Consider the following 24,813-nt stretch of genomic DNA (forward strand, 5'->3'; position numbering starts at 1 on the left):
GTAAGGCCCATTTTTACCTAACATTTTGAAGCAAAACAGTTTCATGCAACCTTATCAACAAGCTTCTCTCCTTTGCTGCTCTGTGTATTCCATGCCCAAGGTTTAAAATACAAAACGTCCACAGATAAAAGATTTAAAAACAAAATGTAAAAGCAAACATGAATTAAATGATTTGAAATAAAATATATAACATCTCTTTTAAAACATTAAACTAACAAACAAACCTTCTGGTATTATATGTCAACCCTGGAAGAAGCAGCCCACTTACCTATGCACCTGAGAAAATAAGGATCAGGAGACCACTCTAGAAGATCAATAGCGGGTATATTCTCATGGGTAAATGAACCCCCAATAGACTGTATTGTAAACTAACTCATCAGCTGAACTGTTGTCATGAAAATTTCACAAATATTTGAAACCAAAGATATTAGGGAAGAACACACAAAACAAACAACCAAACACAACATCCTGCAGCAAAAAGAAAAAAACAGGCTTAGACTGATGATGAAAGGAACCTTCAGAATTGCTAAGGACAGGTGAGAAGCAGAGGGTGACAGAATTAGGCCAGAATCCCAAATGTAACCTTTCAGCAACTATCACGAAGAGACTAAAAGGACCAGAAAAGATCAAGTTTAAGGATGTTTCATTGCACAAGGCCGAGATCATCCACAGTATTGTATTCCCAATTACTATGTTTGAATGTAAAAGCTGGACAGTGAAGAAAGCTGACAGGACAAAAAATGATGCATTCAAAACATGGTACTGGAGGAGGGCTTTGCCAATACCCTGGACTGACATAGAAATGAATAAGTGGGTCAAATGAAGCCAGAGCTTTCCTTAGAAGCAAAAATGACAAAACAGGGGCTGTCAAAATTTGGGAACATCATGAGAAGGCAAAACTCCTTGGAGAAGGCAATCATGCTAAGGAAAGTCAAAGGCGTAAGAAGAAAAGGAAGACCAACTATGAGATGGATTGGCTCCATTAGAGAAACCACAGATTAGAATTTGGAAGAGCTGAGCAGGGCTGTCATGGACAGGACATTTTGGAGTGCTCAACTGCCTTAAGTCGGAGATGGCTTGATGGCACATAACAACAACAGGTGTATATCACACTGATTTTCCTTCCAAGAAACTTAAGGCTGTTTACTTTACCTCCTCCTTCTCTCAATCTTATTCTCTTCACAATGACTCTGTGAGGTAGGTTGGGCTGAGAGTCTGACCAGCCCAAAGTCATTCACACATAACAATCCATGTTGAAGAGTGTTTCTCGTTATGTGTGAACACAGGAAGCATAAGGAAACGTGGCACATAATAGTTACCCTGAATCACCATGCAGAGCCAGCAGTGTGCTCCAAGGGCTTCTACATTTTCACATTACTTGTGGTTATGTGTGAAGCCAGTTACAATGTTTTTCTGTAGTCTTCCTGTTCTGGCCAGCGACTTTGGGAACAAGAGCAGCTTTGTTAACTGCTCCAGCTCCTATATTTGAAAAATCTATTTGAGGAAGTAAAAAGTATTTCTTAACTAGTGCAAGGACATTGTTTAACCTAGGATTGTTTGTCATATGGCTGTAATATTTTAAACCACGTTTTTGAGAAATAGTTGAGTCATTGAGTGGTTCACCTATCTATGAGTGTAAGCCTTTGCACCACATTATAGACCCAAGTCCTACTAAGCATTTAATATATTAGCTTTTACTCAAGGTCCAGCATTTTAATCCCATTACTTTGGTACTTTTACTTTAGTAATTTACTATTTTAAAACTATTTAATTTTAAACATTTATTGTGGTTAGACTGGGGGTCATGAGATGTCAGAGAGTAATGGTTGATTCTCCTCCTGAGCTGGTTCAGCAAAAGCGAAGGAAATTGGATGAAGTGCTTCCCCATTGCTCCTGCTGCCTCTGTAATCTTTTTTTTTTTTTTTTTTTTTTTTTTTGGGATTTTTTTTTTTTTTTTTTTTTTTTAATTTTGGAGAATTTCTTGTTCCTTCTTCTATGTTGCCCAACAGGGCTCATGGTAGTTTTGCACCTCCTACTAAAATAGGAACTAAACCCCCTCTGATTTCAGAAGATTTTGACACTCTTCTTTATCCCCAAATTTTAGTTATGCAGACATTTTTGACTGTCCAGATCCTGACAAAAATATGAGACCTTAGATTTGGCTGTCAGGAAATTATTTGATTTAAACTCTTTACACAATCAGGTTGATCATATTTATTGAGCCTCTGCAGTTGCTGGAACCAAATGGGAAAGTGGGACGAAGGGAAATGAGTTTTTACCACAAAATTTGCCCCACTCCTTGGTGAACAACCCCGACAAAGTAGTGTTGTTTATATTATCCAAAAATGGAAGACTGCCAAGGTAGAATAGTAAATGGCCCATTTTAAATCATCAATTTTTGTTACTTGAGCACCCTTCATATAAAATTGATTTGAAATGTTTTTTGAGTCTTGCCAATTCATATCAATCAACAAGAATCATGTTAACCTTTTATTCCAGTAGAATCCCTTCCTTAACCTGGAGAAGGTGAAAGAAATTTGCACAGAACAAAACTTTTGCAGAAAGCATATAGGAACGCTAGTATTTTGCCCCCAGTTAAGCTAACACCACAAACAAGTAATACTATACCAACAAGGGTCATTTGGAAATCTGATAACATCCCTCCTCTTATCAATCTATCTGATTCTCCTGCAGGTAAGCCTTCCACCTGTGCTCCCTGTCTTCCCTCCCATTATTATTATTATTATTATTATTATTATAACATTTCTATGCCGCCCCTTGCCGAAGCCTCGGGGCGGCTTACAACACAAGATAGCTAGCAGCTATAGGCCTACAAGGAAATAATCTGGGTGAAAATTTACATCACAGCAATATAATTTCTTTTTGTACCAATATGACTCTTTATTCAGAAGCAGGCTCATCCTAATAACAGTGCATTTGAATATTAATAGAGGAAGGACCACCTGTGGAATTGCCACCTAAGCTATGGTGACCACCTATGAGATTCTTTTTCCTACATTATGCTTCATTTTGCTTATAAACCAAAACATTCAAGGATGGAGATGTTTTCATTTTGTCTGTCTTCACAGATTTTCAAACAACCCCAGCCTGATTGGCTTGCTGTACTATCCCACAGATAGCTTTACGTCTGCAAGGTGTTCTATATGGCCTTATGAGGCTGCCTGCCTTATCCTCTGTAGAGTGATTACACATACTTGGTTTAGAGAAGAGCAAGGCAAAACACTGCTGTTCTCATTGAGTATGGCTAGTTATCAGGACTGATTCCTAGCTTTATTGGCCACAGTATCTCTTGTACTCAGATATGAGGAAAAGAAAACAAACTTCATGGGCAGTAGACATTTTAATTTGTAATATGAAAAACCTTTAATTAATTGGCTTCCAGCCTCCTTGGTTGTAAATCATAAGAATGGTATCCTTCACTAAACCTGATGCCTGTAGTTGCATAAAAACTAATTTTATTAGATATGCTAATTTGAGTAAATTTGTTGACACCTGTATTTCAGCGTAATCAATTTCAACCTATCTTGCTTTCTTGCAATATATCTCTACCCTTCTGTTACAATGCAAACTTTCACAGTCAGATTTTGAGCAGATATATTCCATTCCAGTGCACAGTCAAGCTCAAGTTACAAGTTGGTTAAAACATTCCTATGTGCAATCACATTTATTATTCAGAAGTCTATCTAAAAGTCTCAGTGTTTTCTTTCAAACATACAGTTCTACTTGTCACAGTCCTTCACTGTGATGTCAGGTTGCATCTCCACCTCTCAATTATCAGAGGTACCCTGGTAAATATGAAGGAGCCCATTCACACATTTTGTTTTCTCCAATGATTTCTCCAATGATTTCTAAGAGGGTGTGTTGAATAAGTGGGGCAGGCAGAGAAGGTGTATGCCAATGATGCTAGGAAACAAAACAGTTGTTCAAATCAACTGAATTGTTGGTCTCATATTCCCTTTTTAACACTTCCTACAAAATCTATTTGCAGGGATTCCCCTGCACCTAACAGTACATGGCAGCTTACTTTTGCAGGGCCTGTCAGTATGTAGGTGTTTTGCCCATTAATCATGGCTTCCCAAAATATTAAGGATTCACTGATGACATTCCCAGCAGAGGCAGCCTTTCTTTTACTATTCCCAGGTGAACTGCCATTCATCTGGAATTGCAACTTTTTTACAGGAAGGAATTGAGCATATGCATACGTGAAGCTATGATGTACCTTTCTTAAAGCAATAGCTGTTTTAAGGTCTGTCAAAGAGTAATGAGGCTTCCAGAGTAGGTAAGGTAAGATAAACCCTTCCAGGGAAGCCTGTTGAGAGGGTCAGACACTTGCACAGGATCCAGTAATGTACATAAAGGCTTTGGAGAAGACAGATGCCCTCTATTTTTTTCTAAATATATTATCAAACTATTGGAAATGGTTTGGGACTTGCGTTTTTACCCTCATTTGACCTCTGAATCAAATGAAGGTTTAAATGGGCGGCAGTATATTGTACTATGTGACTTGGCCCTAAGTTCTTACCCGAACATAAAAAGGATCTCCCCAGATGTGCATAAGCTAATATATGTTCATATCTCATTTGCTTGACAGTGTCCTCTAATGTTCCACTGCTACAACATCCACTGTCCACCTCTCCTGTTGTTGTGCTAAGATACCATGCTGTCCACCTTGCACCGCAGTGTCACCTCCCATGCTGTGCCTGTGTTTCCATTGCTCCTGCAAAGGAGGATGGCACCATGCAAACTGGCATGATGGTGGGTGATGCAGCATGGCAGTGGGACAGCCAGGCATAAGGGGACACACGGTGCGAGGGAGGACAGGGAGCACCTCCAGCAGAGCAACGAAGGCAGCCATGTGTGATGCTCCTGCATGACTGCTGCACTGTGCTGAGGAAGTGCACAAGCAGCACACGTGGCCTTGATACTGGGGTGAGCATCCCCAGGAGCCCGTCTCTGGCTCTGCCTCCTGCCCCACTCCCAACCTGTCCCCAACAATCGAGGAGACTTTCTGCAAACAATGACCCTCCACCCTCCACCATAGCCTGACAGACAAGCATCCTTGGGAAAGTATGCCTGGTACAGCACGCTCACCTCATCCTTGGCACTGGAGCCCACACTGCTGCCCTCCATGCACTGGGCTGCTGTGGGGAGGCAGCCATGCCAGCACGTGCACATCCTGCACATGGGGGGCAGTGTTGGGCACATGTGCAGCAAGGGGGGGGGGAGATGTGTGGACAGGTGAGTGCCTTCGCATGAGCACACACTATGGTGGCAGCAGGGGGTGCTTTGTTGCTCCTGCAGAGAAGCAGGGAACAAAGGTGGTGACTGGCTCAGAACATGCCCAGGAGAGCATCTGGGCCGATGGAGGAGAGCTGGGGGGGGGGGGGGAGAGGTAGTAGCAGTGCATGCTGGGATTGATTCCCAGCAGTGGGGGCTATTGGGATACATGACCCCATTTGGGAGGAAGATGGAGGCTCACAGAAAGTACTCACGTGTACTAACCTCATTAATATATGAATACAGGACACAAGGTAAGGTAAGTTACTTCATGGTATTGCTTAGTATTTATATGTGAACATAGCCACTGTGTGAAACACAAAAAGCTATGGATGGTTCTGAAGGAAATGGGTGTGCCTCAATACTTGATGGTTCTGAGGCATATGTGACCTGTATCATGGACAAGAAGCTTCAGTTAGGGCAGAATATGGGGAAACAGAATGCGTTCTTAGGGGCAAAGGCAGAAGACAAAGAATGCTTTTTATATCCCCTTGTGTTCCAGCTGCATGCACAAAATAAGGAAAGCTGGATTAGGATCAGATGAAAGAGAGTGAAAATTGGCAAAAGATGCATCTGAAGATATGCAGACTATACCATATTACTGGTACAAAGAAGCAATGAACTGAAATGGCTCCTGGTAAAAGTGAAAGAAGAAAGTGCAAAAGCAGGACTGTGGCTGAGCATTGAGAACATAAAAGTCGCAACTATGGAAGAATTACATGACTTTAAAGATGTTGAAAATGTTAAGGATTTTTGCATACCTTAGCTCAATCATCAACTGAAATGATTGCAGACAAGATAATAGAAGACTGAAACCTGGAAGGGCAGCAATGAAGGAACCAGAAAAGATAACGTTAAGGACTTTCCGCTGGGCATTTGGACCAAGATGATCTTGTATTCCTTATTACTTTGCATGTATGGGAAAGCTGACAGAACCAAAATTGGTGCCTTCAAAATATGGTCCTGGAGAAGAGTTTTGCAAATACCCTGAACCTTTCTAGTCTAAAGGACGGCCTCGGCAATTATAAGCAGCCTATAAATATATGTAAATAAATGAATAAACTCAAACCAGAAATTTCCATGGAAGCAAAAATGATGAAACTGAGTTTGTTGCACTTTGGACACGTGATTAATAGGGTAAGGCTAACTGGAGAAGACAATAATGTGAAGGAAAGTTGAAAACAGAAGACCAACTATGAAACGGATTGATTCCATTACAAGAGCCTCAACTCAGCCTTACAAGAGTTGAGCAGCGCTGTGAAGGACAGGACTTTTGAAGTGCATTGATTCATACCCTTGTCATAACCCAGGGATGATTTTTCAGAATTCAACAGCAACCCTAACAAACCCATGCAAAACTCCCTTCTATCCCAGGAAATTTTTAGGATGTCAAAATCTGATTTTGGGCATAAGGAATGAACAGAGCTACACAGGCTTGGTCTTTAAGTCCTCTGCTCATGTCCTACCTGCACTGGTAGCGAATGCCCACAATGGGGGCCTGACAGTTACTGCAGGAAAGTAGCCAGTCAAAGGGGTTGCCTTGCTTCAAGGGGCTTGCAGGGACATGGTGTGCAGAGTTGCTAATGGAGCTGGGGAGCTGGCTGGAAAGGAGGAGCTTCTTGTTCAACTTGTGCTCAAGCCTTTCAACAGTTTCTTGAACCACTTGCTCCCGGAACTGGAAAGAGAGAGGGAGAAGAAAGACACACACCTTAAGCAAGGTTTCTCAGCTTTTCTCTGAATGCTTTTCTCCAGTTCCTACTCTGCTCCTCAAACCCAGAACTGGTACAGGCAGTTCTACGCTAAAACTGGCAGGCAATGAGTGGCTTACAGCATAAGAAAACAAACAGAATATGCATACATTGCTATAGAATTCAGAACATAATAACCATACTTATATGCTTCAAATTATCACACAGCAAAAAGGAGAGGTAGATCTGCCAGCATTCCCCCTATGTCTCCTCAACTCCTTTAACCCCACTTCAACCTTTACAACTGATAGAAGTGTCCTCCTTAACAGTACCAGTCATTTGTGTTTAGTTTGGAAGCTGGTGTTGTTTCTATCAAGTTTCAGTTTGTGCACCAAGCTCCTTTTACATCTGGAGAAGCAAGTAAGGTATGTCATTTCATGGACACACTGTGCCACCTCCAATGCCCCCTTCTCAAAGCCTTTTGCAAAAAAGGACTGAAAGCAGTAATACAAGTCTAGAAGAAGTATTCACCTTTTCCAAGTAGTTTGTAAACCACTCAGGAGGATCCTCACTGGGAAGGTTGCTGGTCTGGAGATATATTTTTTAAAAAGCAGAAACTTAGTACACAACTTAGCATGCACTCTTTAATTTTGGCCACATTATTTTTCCCACAAAAACTAAGGTGGACTTCCTGCTAGAAGCAGCAGATTCATTGTTCTGAGAGCAGACAACAAACATGCCTTTGTATTTGTGGTGATGGCTACTTGAAAATCTGTGTCATGTACTCAGTTACTAGTAATATGGTTGGATCTGTTCACTGAGCTCATGGTCTCAGAAGGAAAGTTACAGGAAATTGACACATCAATGATTCACGACAGATCCTGAAACTTGAATTGGAAGAAGCCAGTTGATTAGAAGCAAGTAAATGTGCGTCAATCCCCATGTAGTCCCAATCCTAGGTAAGCAGAAATTCCATTTATCCAATATTTCCACTTTTCTGAAACCTTTGGATACTCATGTAATGCCTGTCTGTTAGAAGCACATACTCCAAAAATGTCTTTTGCCAACCTGCTACTATCAAAATGAAGTTCTTTGGAATTTCAACTACTAACAGTGCAAGCCAGCAAGGATTTTAGAAGATGTAATTGACAGTATTTGGAAATTATCAGGTTGGGGAAGGTTATTCTAGGGGAAGTACCTGAAGAACTTATTACTTTTATAAACTACTTCCTTAGTCCTTCAGGGTTCTCTGAGAGGTGTACAATCCAAAACAAATATATAGCAATAAAATTCATATGATAAAGTCTCATACAATAAGAATTCATAAAGTAAAATACAATGAAATGCAATATACTCTGGCAGATAACTACACAGTCAATAAAATTACCCCAGGCACAGCAGTGATTAAAAATTAACATTTTTGGTCCTACCTGCTGCCTCTCGTCTTTTTCAGTATCTTTGGCCTGTACCAAGGTCTGAGTAAATGCAGAACAGTGAGAACAGTGCTTCCTGCCATCCTTGGAAATAAGAAATTTCTCAGATTTCTCAGGCGCTTCCTGTGAAGGCATGCCTGGAGGAGCACTTACTTCATAAACATTCATCTGTAGTCGACTGCCTTGTTTCACTGCAATCTAAAGAAAGAGCTTGCAATAAAGATACCTTTATAGATGTACAACTCCCTCACATGCAGTTTTCCTGCAAGGGCAAACCCAAAAGTGCAAGTCACACTGAACCAACCAATCTAGTTGCCCAAAACACACACACACACACAGAGCTGCTGGTGGTTAGAAGCAAATGTGCAGGTGACACTGACTTCTCCCACTCTTCAATTTAAAGTTTCAGAATGTAAAAAGTTGATATTTATAATTTAAAAAGTCTTACATGGCTTGGGAACTAGTCACTTAGATACCTACCTGACACATAATATTTACTTTGAAGGCTCTGCTCAGTATGTCCCTGCCAAGCAAAGTGGTGGATGATTACTAATGGAGGCAGGCTTCTTGGTGGCAGCATCCAGATTATGGAATATCCTCTCAGAGCAGCTCACCTTTTCGGTGCTCTTTTTTTGCCATGTGAAGACCTTTGTTATTTTTGCAGGCCTTTAAAACAATCCTTGTACTCTTGTTAGAAGACTCCTGCAAGCCCCTTGGACTGCAAGGCGATCAAACTGGTCAGTCCTAGAAGAGATCAACCCTGACTGCTCTTTAGAAGGCCAGATACTGAAGATGAAACTCAAATACTTTGGCCACCTAATGAGAAGGAAGGACTCCCTGGAGAAGAGCCTAATGCTGGGAACAATAGATGGCAAAAGAAGAAGGGGACGGCAGAGAATGAGGTGGCTAGATGGAGTCACTGAAGCAGTCGGCGTGAGCTTACGTGGACTCCGGGGGATGGTGGAGGACAGGAAGGCCTGGAGGAATGTGGTTCATGGGGTCGCGATGGGTTGGACACAACTTTGCAACTAACAATAAAACTCTTGTTATTTTAATATGGTCATCAATCTGAGCTAATTGTTTTAAGCTTCTTTATTAGGAATAATTGTTTACATTGTATTTACATTATGTTATTTATTTATTATATGATTAATTTGTCCAATAACCAATGTTCTTAGTGTTACAGGAAGAACTAGGATTAGAACCATGGCGTTGTAGAGAGAATAGAATGATAAAAAGCCAGCATAAGAAGGTGCAGAAATGTGACATGAGAAATAGAGTTCAACAGATGTGAAGCAATGGCAGAGAAGAGGTGACTAGCACATAGACAAGCCTCCAGAGAAGTGCAGTCTTGATTCACAAGGGATTTTACATTACCCTGGAACATACCAGTATGTTAGTGTAGCTAATTCTAGAATTAGCAGAATGACTAATACAACATGAAGAACAATTAGCAGCATGACCTTCTAAGGAATACTTTTCTTGTGCAACAGTTATTATTTCATTTCTCTACATTCTGACAGCTGAAGCTTTCTGGGTGGTTTACAACAATCCATAAAAACAATACAATACAGATAGCATAAAAACAAAGCAACACCACAAAATGTAAAACAGCTAAAACATATGTTACCATAATATCTTGTTTAGAAAATGTGACCTGAGAATATGGTGACACCCTTCCTTTCCATTATGGATTTCATACAGGATTGCCTATTTGTATCACACTAATCTCTGGCTAGAAGAATGTGTATCTTCTATCATAATAATAGAGAGAGAGAAAAAATCCACAACTCCTGTCAGCCCTATTAAATATGGCCAATGGATCAGGGGAACTGATGTCTACAATACCTTGAGAGCACCAGGATGCCTATCCCTGTTAATGGGCATACCATCAGCAACACCATGCAGCAACAGTCTATCATGAGCAGACATTCCTGAAAACCAGGCATTCCAAATAAAATTTACTTGAAATCAATGACCCTGAAACCTTCCTATAGAAATGCTGATGCAACTCCAAGAGCAACTTCAACAGAAATGACAACCCTGAGAAATATGGGAAAGATCTACAGGTTCTTCCTATACCACAACATGGAACCTCCACAATGTTAGAGCGATACCATTGCAAAAATAGCCAGAAAAGTTGGCCACATCATTTACCTTCAATGCTTCTTCATATTCTTCTGAAAAGAAAGAGAGAAACAAACACGACCGTGAGCACTACCATGTCCAGAACTACCCTGAAAGTCATATAGCACATTTTATAATATATTAAGGACAAATAAATTAACACTATGCTCCATGAAATTATATACAAGCTACCAATTATACAAGTTCCAAGGATTTCTCAAAGTTGTGAAACTACTACATGCCCATATTCTTCTCCTACATGGATTGGCTTGCTCCGAATATGACTATGAAGTGCCATCCCCATATTAAGTTTCAGCTGTTGGATATAAAGATGTTTCATTTGCCGTTTTCTTAAAACAAAAAGCCCAACATATTCTGGATTGTGTGAGAATATCAAATTTCAGTTTTATATCCGTTTTGAAAGGATTCAACTTCTAGTTCCCTATGAGTGAATTAGTAAACATTTGGACAAGAGTAAATGCAGCACAACTGACAAGAACATAACAACTGGACAGGAGCATAACAGCTAAAAAAAACTGGCCAACATTTGCCAGCTGTCTGTATCCCACTTGCTCAAAGCCGTGGAGCTATGATTTCATGGAATGTTTCATGGAATATACTAATTGTGGAAAAGGAATGTCACAACCTTCTTAAGGGGAGTGAAATACTATTTGGGCTTGGAAAGATTTTTCCACAGAGCATTGAAATAGGAGGCAATGTGTATTTAAATTAGAATAAATGAGAGACACAGAAATGAAAAGTAGGAGCAAAAGTATAACATGCTGGGATAGGTGAAGGAAAAAAGACCAGAGGAGGCAGAATGATAAAGCCTGTAGAAAATCTTACATTGTAGCCCAAAGCAGCCAGGCAGGGACTAAACTTCATTTTCTGCCCACCAGGCATACTGATTCAACCAGGGGTGGGCAATATCCAGGGTTTGCTAGGCTACATTCCCTCTCCCTGGGGCTATATTCCTGCCCTCTGCGACTCTGACAATGCCCCACCCCACAATTATGTCTAAACTCTGCCTGTATAGCTTGTTTTAGAGCACCATTGCCTTTTTATTAGTGCTGGCTAACCACCAAATACTGACAGCCAGCTAGGCAGCTCTGATGCTTGGGACCCCCCCGCCCCCCGGGAGTGGAGGGTCATGGGCAGCCAGCCTGTTGCTCACCCCTGATTTAAATAAACAAGCCAAATCCTGGCTGCAGGTCATTCATATAGTACTATTCATAAATGGTACCCATAAACACTGTAGACTGAAAGCCTCCTTCCATTCTGACAATGACACAGTTCTGAGATAACCATTTAACCTTTACTAAATACTCCTTATAAAGCTTGTTATACTGAGCATAGAAAGTGTATACTTTGATTTTTCCCTACACTATTTCAAGCTATTGTTTTTATTTCTAGCAAACATAGTCAAGATGCCTTGTCAGCTATTACAAGGAAGTCAAAGGCAACATACCTGCAGTATTGACTGAAATCTGGGGGGAAAAAACATAAATGAGTCACTTCCCTGCTGCTCATAACATTTACCAGCCTAAAATCAAGGGCAGACTTCCATCCAGGATTTCAAAGTTGCTGCCTGGATTCACCACTAACACTCCATGCTATCATTAACTTGCTTGCAGCCTCTTTAATAAGGAGCTGCTTTCCCCACCCCACCCTTCTACAATTTAGATCCACATTTCATGGCACTGTCAAGCTCAATAACTCTGTTTGCACTTTACTGGAGTTACAGATGATTGTCCCAAATTTTAGAGAAATAAATGCTGGTTAGACCTTACCCAGTTCCATAACCAGGGCTTCTTCCAAGTTCACCCTTGCCGCATACAAAAGTTTTGTACCAGCAGCCTCTCTCTTCTCAGGTGATGTTGTTACAGGTGTCAGTCATGAAATTCTATGCTAACCTCCCTGACCCTGGTACCTCCGTTAGATGTGTTGGGCTATGCTGGTTGGCCCTGTTGGCTGGATAGTGGGTGCTGTAACCCAACACATCTGAAGGAAACCACACTGTGAAAAGCTGGAGCACATCAAGAGCAATGCAACTGACTGGCTGGAAACGAACAAATTATGGTAACAGCCAGCAGTCCACAAGATTTTGTCATTGGAGAAAGGTGCACATACAGAGTTTTTGTTCCAGATTTTAGTGAAAATGCCAAACAATACTTTTCAACTTGATTCAGATCAAATATTTGAGTATCCCAGAAGAGAGACACACTTTTAAAAATGAATTGTCATACTTTTTATGCTTGCAGAGAAAATATATTTATTCATTTATTTAAAACTTTTGTGTACTGTCCCATTACAGACATCTCAGGACAGTTTACAACAACAATAAAATAAAACAAAGTAAAAGTAGCATGCCATCCAATATTAAATGTAACTGTAAAACCACGTATTAAGATAAATTAACAATTAAAATAGCGGGAGAATAAAAAGGCTTTCACCTGACGCCAAAAAGAAAGAAGCATTGGCACCAGGCAAACCTCTCTGGGGAGCATGTTCCACAGTTGTGGTGCCACTGCAGAGAAGGTCTTCCTCCGGGTAGCCACCCTCCTAACCTCCTTCAAGGAGGGCTCCCAGAGGAGGACCTCTACCTCAGATCACAAGGGGTGGGAGGGCACGTAGGCAAGAAGGAATAGGTTTTTAAATACAGGGTTTCGAAGTACTGATCTGTACTGAAAAAATAATCCAATCTGGTGTCCATCATGTCTTTCTCTCTGCATTATGCAGGCACAATATACTAGCACAGAAATAAGTGTGACTCAAAGCCTACATCCTGCTCACATTAATCACAGGCAGGAAGTATAAGAGTTTTATCTGCCTCCAATTCAGATACTGGCAATTTTAGGAACTGCTGGGGCCAATTTCATCATCCAGAAGATGTACCTCTGCTTCCTCCCACATGCACCATGCATCCCCACAGCTCTGATCAGGATCACGGAGAGGAAGACAGAATTTAAGCTTCTTCCAAGTGATTGTAATCCAAATTGCTAGGACTAGTAGCATTAACGCTGCTCCCAAAATCCCAACTGAGACACTGAGAAAAGAAAGATACTTCAACCTCCTCTCCTCCCAGGGATCATGATCCAAGTCACAGAGAATGAAGGGGGGGTCACAAATTTAAAGCCTCCCAACTGCCAAATTCCAGCACTCCTCTTATGACTACTAGTAGAAGGAAAAAGGCTTCATTCTTGCCTCTTCTAAGCAATAGTGCTAGATAAGAAGGTATGCATATAACTCTCAATGCACACCTTCACTTCCAGCATGAATCACTTCTGCTGGGAAACAGGTGTGAGAGAAGAGTCAGTTCAAACACTCCTTTCCAGGGAAGCAGCTAATTCTGCTGCAAATTAGATACACAGTGGTACTTTGGCTCATGAACTTAATCCATTCCAGGAACTTGGCTCATGACCCAAATTGGTCATGAGTCAAGTTAAATTTCCCCATAAGGTTCCATGTAAATAAGGCTAAACCGTTCTGTAACTACATTTTTTAAATCAGAAAAATGTAAAGCAAAGTGACAGAGAACAAAGATCGCAGCCATCTCCTTCCCAACCCTGAGCATAAGCAAAGTCATCACCCCCCGCCCAGCATGACCGCGATCACGCCCCTCATCCTTGCACATGCCCGTCATCCCAGCGCGTGGCGGGGGAGAGACGGGTGCAATTGTGGGCGCGCTTGGTGGGGGGGAGAGGGAGTGATCGTGGGCGCGCTGGGAGAGACAGGTACGAACACAGGCTCGGGGGGGGGGGAGACGGGCACAATGCTGGGAGGAGAGATGGCTGAGATTATGGTTGTGCTCCTGCAGGAAAGATGGGCCCAATCACAGGCGTGCTTGTGCAGGAAAGATAGGCGCCATCTTGGCCATCTCCCCCGCAACCCCAGCACGATCACGGCCATCTCCCCATTTGTGGTGGGGTGGGGAGATGGCCGTGATCGTGGTTGACATCCAATGCGGAGTTCAGGACCGGAGTCAAAATTTTTATGAAATTTTTGTTTGAGACCCGATTTGGTCGTGAACTGAGGCATTCATGAGCTGAGGTAACCACTGTACAGAGATCACTCTGCTCACCAGCTTTCCAATCAACTGTCTGAGAGGCTGGTAGAGGACCTGATCCTGCTTTGGAGCAGGGCATGGGGAAAAGTCATCCTTGTACATTCTGTTCCTCAACAGAATCACTTCTGCTGAAAATCATGTGTATGATCACTTTTCCAGCAGAACAGGGCATCGACCAGGCTGCCACACAAGAGCCCAATTTTGCAGCTATGCAAGGCATATGGAGAATATTCTCCTTACATACCCCATATGGCAGGGGCAGAAACAGGCACAGGAGGCAAACTAGGGTAGCAGGGCACACTTGGTGGGGCAGGGAGAAGGCATCAGTAGTGAGCTGCTTAGGTGACCTCCAGGTTGTATGCTGTCTGATCCAGATATAAATCAAGGACCTATTTAAACAATCAGTTATCAAGTAACATTTGAACACTCAACTTTCATTTACAATGAGATTGCAAGAGTGGGTGTAATGGTAGGATTCAGTGCCCAAAGAGTCTTGAGAGAGCAATTCTTGCTAAAAATCAAGAGATCACTTCTCTTTCAAAGAATACACAGACCAGGACTACTTTACAAAGGGATGGCACTCACAATGTAACCAGTAACTGTTACTGAAGCTTGTGGGGAGAGGTTTTTCCTTCAGGATACCTATCGTGAGACACCATTCTTTCAAACTTGATATGAACAGGCTTCAAGAGACACAACTGAGATAACCTGAAAGCCAAGCTTTCTCCAAAATGGGCCAAGTATTGGTGATGTGGAAAATCATGAAAGTAGGCTTCATTCCCCAAGAACAAGTATACATTTCCTCCAAAGTTTTCATTCTTAAAACAATGTAATACCTCATCATGATCCTCATCAAGGTATTTGATCTGGATATTGTTCAAGTCAAATGAAACTTTCACCTGAAAGAGAATTGGTTTTCTGTGAATTGGGCTGCCATATTTTCTGTGAATAAATGTTATGCATGAAATCTTTTATTGCATTTTAAATCTTTGCATTGCTGCCAGGTTTTTAGTTTTTATTTCTATTTTATACTGTAGTTTTAAGATATACATTTTATCTTATGTTGTATTATATGGTTTCAATTGTTGTGAAATATTTAGAAAGCTTGCTATTGGACAATATACAAATGCAATAAACAGATATTACAGCCAGATAAACAGGCAGGATTCATACTCCAAGAAAGCTACACCCCTCATTTTTTGATGCCCCGGAATATGTTTCACCTTTCCACATTACCATTGGAGCTGTGCATAGCTTGTGCTTAAAGAAGTAAAATTATGCAGAATATTGGAATTCTGCGAGCTGTTTACATCACACAAGTTCACTACAGTTCTATTTGTGTTCATTTTGCACAGTGGATTCTGGTTCCTTTGGCCAGAATGAGCTAAGTAAAGCACAGGAGCTCAGCAATCTTTCATCTCCTTTCCCAGATTAATTAAACCAAGAATAGGTTCTCAGCAAGCTAAACAGTATACACAACATTAAATTCCAGAGAATTTGGGGATTGCAAATAAGATTCCAAAAATATTACTAGATTTAGAGAAAATGACAGTCTAATGCAAATACAAGAGAGTAAACAACTATGTACAAAGCACAAGGAAAGCTCATGATAAAGCCCAGCCAAACCATCTTTCAGGTAACACTCACCTCAATGCCTCTTTACAGCCAGCTATTTGTAGCCAAACAAAGATTGCTTTCAGCAGCATTAGAACTATATAGGCTTGTATGTTTCTCATTGCTTTTAAAACTAATTGCTGTTGTATTTGAAGCAGACCTGAGACTAGAGTCAGGCCTCTCCCTGCAGCATTCCCTCAGAAACTGAAGGGTACTCCAGTCATGTGAGCAGTGTAGTAGCCAAATGACCTTCTGACTTCCTCAAAACCATGAAGCTCATATAAGAGTGAGGACTGCTACACAACTGTAAGGACAATATCCAATTCTGCAGAAGGTCAGGAAGAAAACTGGGTCTCATAACACTCACGAAAGGGTGGCAGCACATATATCAGGGTTCTGGGTTGTTCTGCTATGACATACTTATCTCCTTTTCTCCTATACCAACCTGTGAATTTGAACCAGAAAATATGCAACTCACCATAGCTTCCACATCAGCCCATGTGGTATTAGAGGCATCTGATATAAGGAAGCTCTGGGTATCATCTCGGAATGTCACACTGAGATGTATCTGTGGATCCATGCTGCAAGACTAAGAAAAGAAGATGTAAATACCAGATTAAAAAAATTGAATGCTTTGAAGTGAATTTCACTTTGAAACAAATAAAACTGCAACTCTGAGAATGGGCACTAGCAGTGTTTTAGGCCAAATGCAACCACTTCTGGAAAAAACAGTGCTACCTTTATTTTTCTCTCAGTCTGGAAACCTGCATCTCCTTGTGGTGAGAGGAAAACACTCTGCCCCCAATCACATGTCATCATGCCTTTATTATTACAGCAAAATTCTGAGACTCAATTTTCACACTAAAAGTAGAATCTGGGATCAATTTAACTAGAAAATTTAAAAAGTAGTATATAAATATTGTAAAATTAGACACTATTGTCTCAAGCACTGAGAAAGCTGGTTTTGTATCATCTGGCTAATTTTCTTTTTCTCATGGTGTCCCCCAGAAGTGTTTGCCCTATTTCAAGTAAACTCTACTCATTTTTTGCATGAATATTTAGTGCTTCCAGTCATTCCATTCTAATTTTTTAACATAATAAATGAATCAGAACACAACATTTACTCAAGCTCCCTCAGAAACACTTTTTTCTCATGTAATCTTGTCCGCCAAGAATTTTATCTTAGAAAACAAAAGATAATTGTTCAAACCAAGCCCAGGGATTTCTAGGTACTCAGAATAATGACTCCTAGCAATACTGACTACCAGCAATACTGAATATTGAGTAAAATACAGTGAGTTACGTCAGTTATTTTGAATGTATCCTAGGCCAAGAACACCTTTACTTCTGCCTATGATGAACTTGCACTTTTTTGTTTACATTTGATTTCACTGGCTTACATATATTGACCCCTTGTGTTTTATTCATCCTGTTGTTTACCCATTTACTACATTTGCAGTAAACCCAGCTATACCTGTCCTTCTCCACCTCTACTGTGGTACAATCTATATCATTAAATTCATACATAGCCCAATTGTAGGTCAGGACTCAACGACTGAAAACAAAATGTCAAAACACTTACGGTGCAGTTCCGAAAAGAAACTATGCAATATCTGAAATTGTGTATAGTCCCATAATAATCTAAAACTGATCTAAGCAAAACATAATTTATATTCATTGTAACTTCATAATCATCCCCAAGAGACACCATCTTGCGAATTCCTGGGTTCAGAAACTTGCATCTTATACAGCACATGTAGGAAATTCACCACCTGACTGACCTGCTACAGGGTGAAAGGTTTCCAAATTAGTTTTTCTTCAAGGCTAGCAGCAATATTAATGCACCCACCCGCAAAGTGCTGCAATTACAGTTATATGGGAGTAAGTCCTTCCGTGATCACTGAAGACTGTACAGTTCACATACCCGAATGGAGGATCTGCGGGGTTCTGCAGTACTGCTAGTCGGTCTTTTGTGTATTTAAATTTGGACGGACACATTTGAAAAGAGCTTACAAAATTGCACTAGCCGTTAGAATATAGGGAAAACTCGGCCAGTATTAGCTTTTCCTCTGAAAGATTCATTTCACTCGCCACAGTAAAGGAAAAGAAGCCAGTTCAACACCATAATAATTGCCAGAGAGGGGGAAAAAAAACAAAACAGCGAGGACGGGAAACTGGAGAAAAGAAGTAGAGGCGGCGACTGTAAGAAACGCACCTCCCCCACACCGGTCGTGGAGCGGATCCTCCAAAGACACGGTTTTGAATGCTGGAAACCAAGTGAAGGGAGTGAGCAAAAAGAACGATCCTCACCGTTATGCTCAGCCTGTCCCGGAGCTGAAGATGGCGAGGCGCCCCCGCCGCTGTTATGTCGCGAACGAGAGGGCCTCCCGCTCCTGGATCTCCACCCCTGCTGTGACGTACGAACATGGCAGATTCGCCCACCCTATTCTCGCAACAGCAGCTGCCAACAGACGATTGGGTTACGCGGCTGCCTTCCATCTCGTTGTTACATTCCATTGGTTACTACGCGCGGCAGGAGGCGGGTTATAAGGGGCAAGGATCCCGGAAGCACAACAATAATAAACCATGAGAGTGACGCAACTCGTGGTCCAGCCAAGGAACCTTTAGAAGTATTTGCTTCTAAACGAACGAACTCCTGTGAAAACAGGCACCTGTGATTTTTTTTGCCTCTTGCAAAGACTATGAAATAACCGATTCCATCCGATGCATAAAGGAGTTTCCGGTTTCTTGAGCGAGACTACAATTCCCAGGATGCTTTCTGTTGAGTACCTTTGTTGGCAGCAGCTTCTAAGTTTGGCCACTCAGTTGCTACCATTTCGTGTGCAGAGTCCGTCGGCTATAGTTGTAAAAACAGCAACGGTCCAAACAATAACTGAGGTAATCACAGGCCGCTCCCACTCTGTGACACCTTGCCTTACTGCTCTAATTGGAGGCCTTCGTTTTGAAGTACGTCAGCATGACGGAGAAGGGAGCGATAAAGCGATTGGTCGGCAATCGGTCACCTGGCGATTACTCTGAAAAAGCGCGAAAAGACTTCGGAAGGCTTTTGGGCGCCTTCCGCTAGGGGAGTGAGCGTAATGTGAGGAAGAAAAGCGAGTAGAGCGGCTTAAGGGGAAGATGCTCTGAAGGGGTTGCTACAGCAAACTTTAGGCGATGGAGGCGATGTAAGTTGGTGCGGGCTAAAAGCGTTTCAAATTGCTTGCTGGGGAAAATCTAAGGTTGGTGGGAAGAAAGGGGCGTTAGGCTGGGTTTAAAGCTATGCCTTCTAAACTTGTGATATGTTGAGCCCAAAGTTGTTAATTAGTTCATTTCTGTATCACCGCATGACCGAGGCTGTCCGGACGGTTTACAGCAATCCTTTTTTAAAAAATGGCAACACTCGTCATTCAGTTGTATGGCTCAAATTGGTCAATGAAATGATAGTGAGGTGTACCTGTTAAGAGTGTTGAACCTTGGCGATCCAGATTCTAGGCCATGAAGTTCACTGGGTGACTTTGGGCCAGTCACTCTTAGCTTAACCTACCTCACAGGGTTGTTGTGAAGATAAAATGGAGTTACATAAGCCACCTGTGAGGAAAAAAAGGTGGAATATACATGCAATAATTTAATTAAAATAATAAATATTCAGGAGATCCAGATTCCAGTCTCTGCTTGGCCATGGTGTTCACTGACTTTAGGTCAGTCATTGACTCTCACCTTAAGGTACCTCATAGGGTTTGTTGTAAAGACAGTGGAGCAGAGAATTAGATAAGTGGCACTTTTCCAGGAATATATGCAGAACATAAATATAATAAATATTGTTGGATCCACTCAATTAGAACTTAAAGAAGGGATTCGGGCTTCTGCGATGGTGGTGCAAATATCAGCCGTATCAGGGTTTTCTAGTTCCCCCTTTGTTCCCTGTTTAAGATGATGGCATTGTCCCTTCCAAGTATATATAAAAGTAAAGGAAGGTATCAAAATAAACAAATGTGTATATTTGGTGCAATGTCACTTATATGGGTTGCTTTTTGAACCATATGGGGCATAGTGCTTAAAAACAATTTTAAAACTTTAAAATAATACAGAGTTGTATTTGGATAGGGTAATGATAGTATGGTGTATCTGTTATCTCAGGGATGGGGAACTGCAAGCCAACATGCCCAAGTCCAACCATCTGGGTTTTCCATTATGGCCATGCCCCTTCAGGGTGTCTCCAAAATCGAATTTGGCTCTCTCTCTCTCTCTCTCTCTCTCTCTCTGAAAGAGGTTTCCCATGTCTGTGTTTTAGCCTGTTGTTCATAGAGTAAGGATGTATTTAGAAATGTAAGTTACAATGCAAAACCTTGCAGCATTTGTTTAATAGATATAACAGTTGGATAACTATCACGAACAGTTTATAACTAACTGCTTCTAAGTCTGGGGGCAGTGAGAAGAGATAAAGCTGTGTTTACTTCCGGTCAGCACAGTAAAATATTAAGGACTATCAAATCAGGTTGTATTTATTATTTGATGTGATTTTATGACTTATGGATACTGAGTTAAATGTAATAATATCGAACTGCCATTATGCACATTTAAGGTGCAGTCCTATGCATAATTAGACAAAAAAGGCATTACAAAATTCATTGTGCCATCACAAATAGGGCTGAGAAATTCTCAAAATTAAAGGGCTTTTTTTTCTGTCTTAACATAGTTAGGATTGTGCCTCTAACCTTCTTAGTAATTGAACAGCTCTAACCACACCTATCTCACTTAAATAATGTTTTTGATAACATTACTATTTCAAGTTTTTTCTTAATTAGAATCTTTATCAAAAGATAAATCACGTCAAATTCTATTTATTTTTGTAGATATCTGAGATTTGCACAGATTAAAGATGTTTCATGCTTCCATATACCAGCGTGCTCCTTGATTTGCTTGTGGACATTCTTAAATATAATTTCCTTTCATATGTTGTAGAATATGGAAGAATTATAAGCAGGAAAGAAAGCATTAGAATAGTAAAGACTACAGTTTTCAGGAACTGTAATTAATAGTGCAAAATTTTGCATAATTGGAAGAAGGTAGCGTGCCATGCAGACCTGCATGTGTCTATTAAAAGTAAATTCTGTGGGATTACTCCCAAGTAACTAAGATTGGAGTCCAAGATTTTAAAACATTGCCTTTAAAAGCATTTCACTTATTGTTATAAATATTTTATCCCTTAGAATTTTAAAATAAATCCACTGCAAATGTCTAATTTTTCAGTTGGAAAAATTGGTAGAGAACTTTGGGCTGGGGAATGAAGAAAAACTTCTAACATTTCTGTCCCTCTCCCCCCAGCCACCATATCTCTAGCTAGGGCTGCAAATATATTTACAAAAACATTCGTACAGCCCTCAGCAGTGTTGCAAACCTGTATACACTTAGTTGTAAGTCCAGCTGCAGGCATTAGAAGTGACATTCGAGTAGCTCTATATAAGATTTGACTGTGAGTAAACATGCATGTGATTGAGCTGTAAGGTGCAAGACTGTGCATATGTAAATAGCATATTTAAATACTATTAGATTTGGGAGGATTCAGGTAATGTTGACTGTCCCTATAAGTTTCTGAGCTGAGGTTAGCCTTGTAATTAAGCCCGCAGAAGTGATTAGACTAGAAAAAGGAAAAATAAGGACAGTTTTGTTCCTTTTGCAATAGCCATTTAATTTCTATGTTGGATGCAGAAGGGACTCCTCCACTAGCTTACTTATTTCCATGCATTAAATACTATGCATTTACCTACATGCAAATTCATTCTCACTTAAGACTGTCTGCCTGACTGAAGGAGAAAAAGGATGGTTGCTGGATAAACTCAGGCAGCCATAAGCTTCAAGTGTGCTGGACATGTATGAAGTAATAAGGGAGGCTGAGGTAATCAGGAACTTTTGAGTGCCATGCATAGTTTGTAGTTGATAAGGGTAAGAGCTTGAGCAAATGTTGATGGGTAGAAGTAGTTGTGAGCAGGCATATTAAGGAAAAACTGCATTGCAGCAAAATGTAGCCAACCAAGGTAGAGCTTCTGAAATCCTTTGTGTAAAAAGCTATATAAGATGTGTAAAAGGTATGAACGGAGCTCTCTACAAGCATTAGGTGCAGCAGACCTTTATTTTGCAAAATAAATCTTTTCTATGCTTACTCCCTTGTTGTGTATCATTGGGCTAGCAGAGCAGAACCCCTTTGTGGCCAACAGTTTTCTGGTGACCCAGATATGGCTATTGCTGTTTGAACGATTTTGGCCAGAGTGGACTTGCCTTGGTGTTTGGAAAAGGGTGGAGCTGCTGCCTTGAAGGGATGACCTTGGCTGGCCATCAAATGAGTTGTTTCAGGGGACCTCCCTAGAGCACAGCTCTCCAACCAGACCAAGACAAAGTACAGCACCCAAACTATGCTGGGATGGGCTTCAAAGTGTCAAAGCCAGAAAAGGGGACATGCTTGGCTTGTGTCCTGACAAACTGAAAATTTTTGAGAGGAGGAGGAGGCAGATTTTTGACAAAGCAGAAGTTGGTGTTTTCTGCCAGAGTCGTTGGCACCATTATGAGCTGGACAGTAGAAAGCAGTGTCCACCTGAAGGAAGTGTGGATTTTAATACTATTTTACAGTTGTCATTGCATTGTATTGAGAAATTGTCGAAGAATGAATATGCATCCTTATTTTTGAGTTTGTATAACACGATTGTGAGTGGGAAATGTGGGCTTGGAGATTGCAATAAGCAGATGGTGTTGGGAAACAGGGAAAAGAGTCAGATGGAAGTCTTGCTGTCTTCAGGAAATGAATGTGATGATGTGTTATATCAGCCAAGGCTGTATCTGCCCCTACTGCCCTTACCAGGGCTGATAGGGTGAGAACACACAATCAGAATCACCAGTGATTGATGGGATGCCACCACCACCCCAGTTAACTCCTGTGCGTCATGAACCTCCTCTGTTGTGAATGTTGGAGGAACAATTAAAAGCCATGAAAAGTTGTATGTGCCAGATTGCCCAGTGCCATTGTTGAGAAGGGATTTGCTGTGTAAACTGCATGCTCAGATTACTTGCTCAGAAGAGAAGATTGATTTGGCCATCCTGGCAGATTTCAAATGATGCTGTATGACACTGTAGAAGAAGGAACTAGAGTGCCTGAGTGGGTTGATGAGACAGTAGACCTTGAAGTATGGGATGAAGAGACTCCTGCACAAGCAAGGACTCAGAAGGGGTAAATGTAGAGGTGAAACCAGGAGCCAAAGGCCCAAGACAAGTGATGACGATCCTTTTAGAAACCGAGTGCCCAAACTGCAACACAAAACCCACTTATTTATCGCAAAGTGCCAACACTGCAATAAGACCTGAATACTGAGGTTTTAGTTTAGAAAAAACAACTCATACATTGACATCTTTTGTCTTCAAAGAAAAACATAATAACAGAGCTTTCAATGATACAAACAGCTTTTTGTTGAAAGGTAAAAGTTTGCATTTGGTGTGCTTTTGCCTGCTCTGAAAAAGGCATCTGAGCGCATTTCCTACTTTGTGGGGGCTTCTGCTAAAATCACGGCCAGTCCAAGCAAATATATATACTTGCTCTCGTTTTCATAATTTCTTCACAAACAACTAAATATGATGCTGCAGATTCAAATATGCTAGGGAGACAGATTAAACAGATCTCAGTCTCTTAATTAGAACATCTCTTTGCTAAATCTTAGATAATAAATTTCATTTTTTCATAAGAAAACTCAAAGCTAAAATCTTGTGTTAATAAAAATGAATGTATTAAAACTCACAGCTAATCCAAGCATATATGTGTGTGTGTGTGTGTGTGTGTGTGTGTGTCCTTGGCAGTGCACTGACCGGCCATGCGAAAGCTCAGACGAGATGCAGCTAATGAGTAGCGGCTCATGATGTCATTGCCTGGTGCCACTACTCCTTTTTGAGCATGCACATGGCCCCTATGTGCACTGTTATCCGATGCTCGGCTGCTGGGGTGATGCTGGGGTGACTTGGCTTGCGTGCCGACAGAGAGGGCTCTGCATGCTCAGTGCGGCACGCGTGCCGTGCGTTCACCACCACTGGCCTAGACTATGTCAGTACCATATACCATTGGAGGCAAGGAAAAGATTGAACCCAATTTTGGATAAGTTTAAGAGAAGCAGATTGATTGTAGAAGGTCATTACTTACCCCCTTTACCAGTAAATCAGTCTAGCCCAGAAAGAGGGCTTCCAAAATACAGATTTGTTCAGGATCTGCAAGTGATCAGTGAAATAGTGAAAGACTGCCACCCTGTGGTTGCAAATCTTCAAACAGTTCTCAACATGGATCCTGCTGAGGTGAAATTCTATAGTTTTAGATTTTAAAGATGCATTTTTCTGCATCGTCCTGAGGCCCAAGATTTGTTGCATTTGAGAGGAAAGACCCGGAAAGGGGGTGCATGATCAAGTACAAATAGGCTGTTCTTCCCCAGTGATATGTAAAAAGTCCGAGTATTTTTGCAGCCAAACTCTCCTGAGACTTGAGGACTTGGGAGAAACTGAACAAAATTCATTTGATTCAGTATGTGGATGATTTATTGATAGCAGCTGAGTCTGAAAA

At 41.1% G+C, this 24,813-nt stretch overlaps 2 protein-coding genes across 13 annotated transcripts in view; one reads left to right on the forward strand and one right to left on the reverse strand.

The window, feature by feature from the left end:
- Positions 1-18,641, reverse strand: part of NBR1 (NBR1 autophagy cargo receptor) — a 39,310-nt gene extending 20,669 nt beyond the window's left edge. For 2 of the 9 annotated variants that reach the window (XM_044418659.1, XM_044418656.1), the window contains exons 1-8: positions 18,537-18,641; positions 16,705-16,815; positions 15,449-15,511; positions 12,015-12,033; positions 10,577-10,599; positions 8,417-8,617; positions 7,518-7,574; positions 6,765-6,973 (exon numbers count right to left, since the gene is read on the reverse strand). In XM_044418659.1, the coding sequence (XP_044274594.1) occupies positions 6,765-6,973; positions 7,518-7,574; positions 8,417-8,617; positions 10,577-10,599; positions 12,015-12,033; positions 15,449-15,511; positions 16,705-16,806 (674 nt within the window). In that variant the 5' untranslated portion in view covers positions 16,807-16,815; positions 18,537-18,641. Of the gene's footprint in view, positions 1-6,764; positions 6,974-7,517; positions 7,575-8,416; positions 8,618-8,899; positions 9,155-10,576; positions 10,600-12,014; positions 12,034-15,448; positions 15,512-16,704; positions 16,816-18,536 lie in introns of those variants that run through there. The other 7 variants (XM_044418658.1, XM_044418657.1, XM_044418660.1 and 4 more) reach the window with 7 other exon arrangements.
- Positions 18,642-18,869: 228 nt separating this feature from the next.
- BRCA1 (BRCA1 DNA repair associated) overlaps positions 18,870-24,813 on the forward strand; it is a 70,849-nt gene continuing 64,905 nt past the window's right edge. For all 4 annotated transcript variants that reach the window (XM_044418731.1, XM_044418730.1, XM_044418732.1 and 1 more), the window contains exon 1: positions 18,870-19,411. In XM_044418731.1, the coding sequence (XP_044274666.1) occupies positions 19,401-19,411 (11 nt within the window). In that variant the 5' untranslated portion in view covers positions 18,870-19,400. The remainder of the gene's footprint in view (positions 19,412-24,813) is intronic.

The sequence above is a fragment of the Varanus komodoensis genome, unplaced genomic scaffold, assembly GCF_004798865.1.
Source record: "Varanus komodoensis strain SLA01 unplaced genomic scaffold, ASM479886v1 scaffold92, whole genome shotgun sequence".
Classification (NCBI taxonomy): Eukaryota; Metazoa; Chordata; class Lepidosauria; order Squamata; family Varanidae; genus Varanus; species Varanus komodoensis.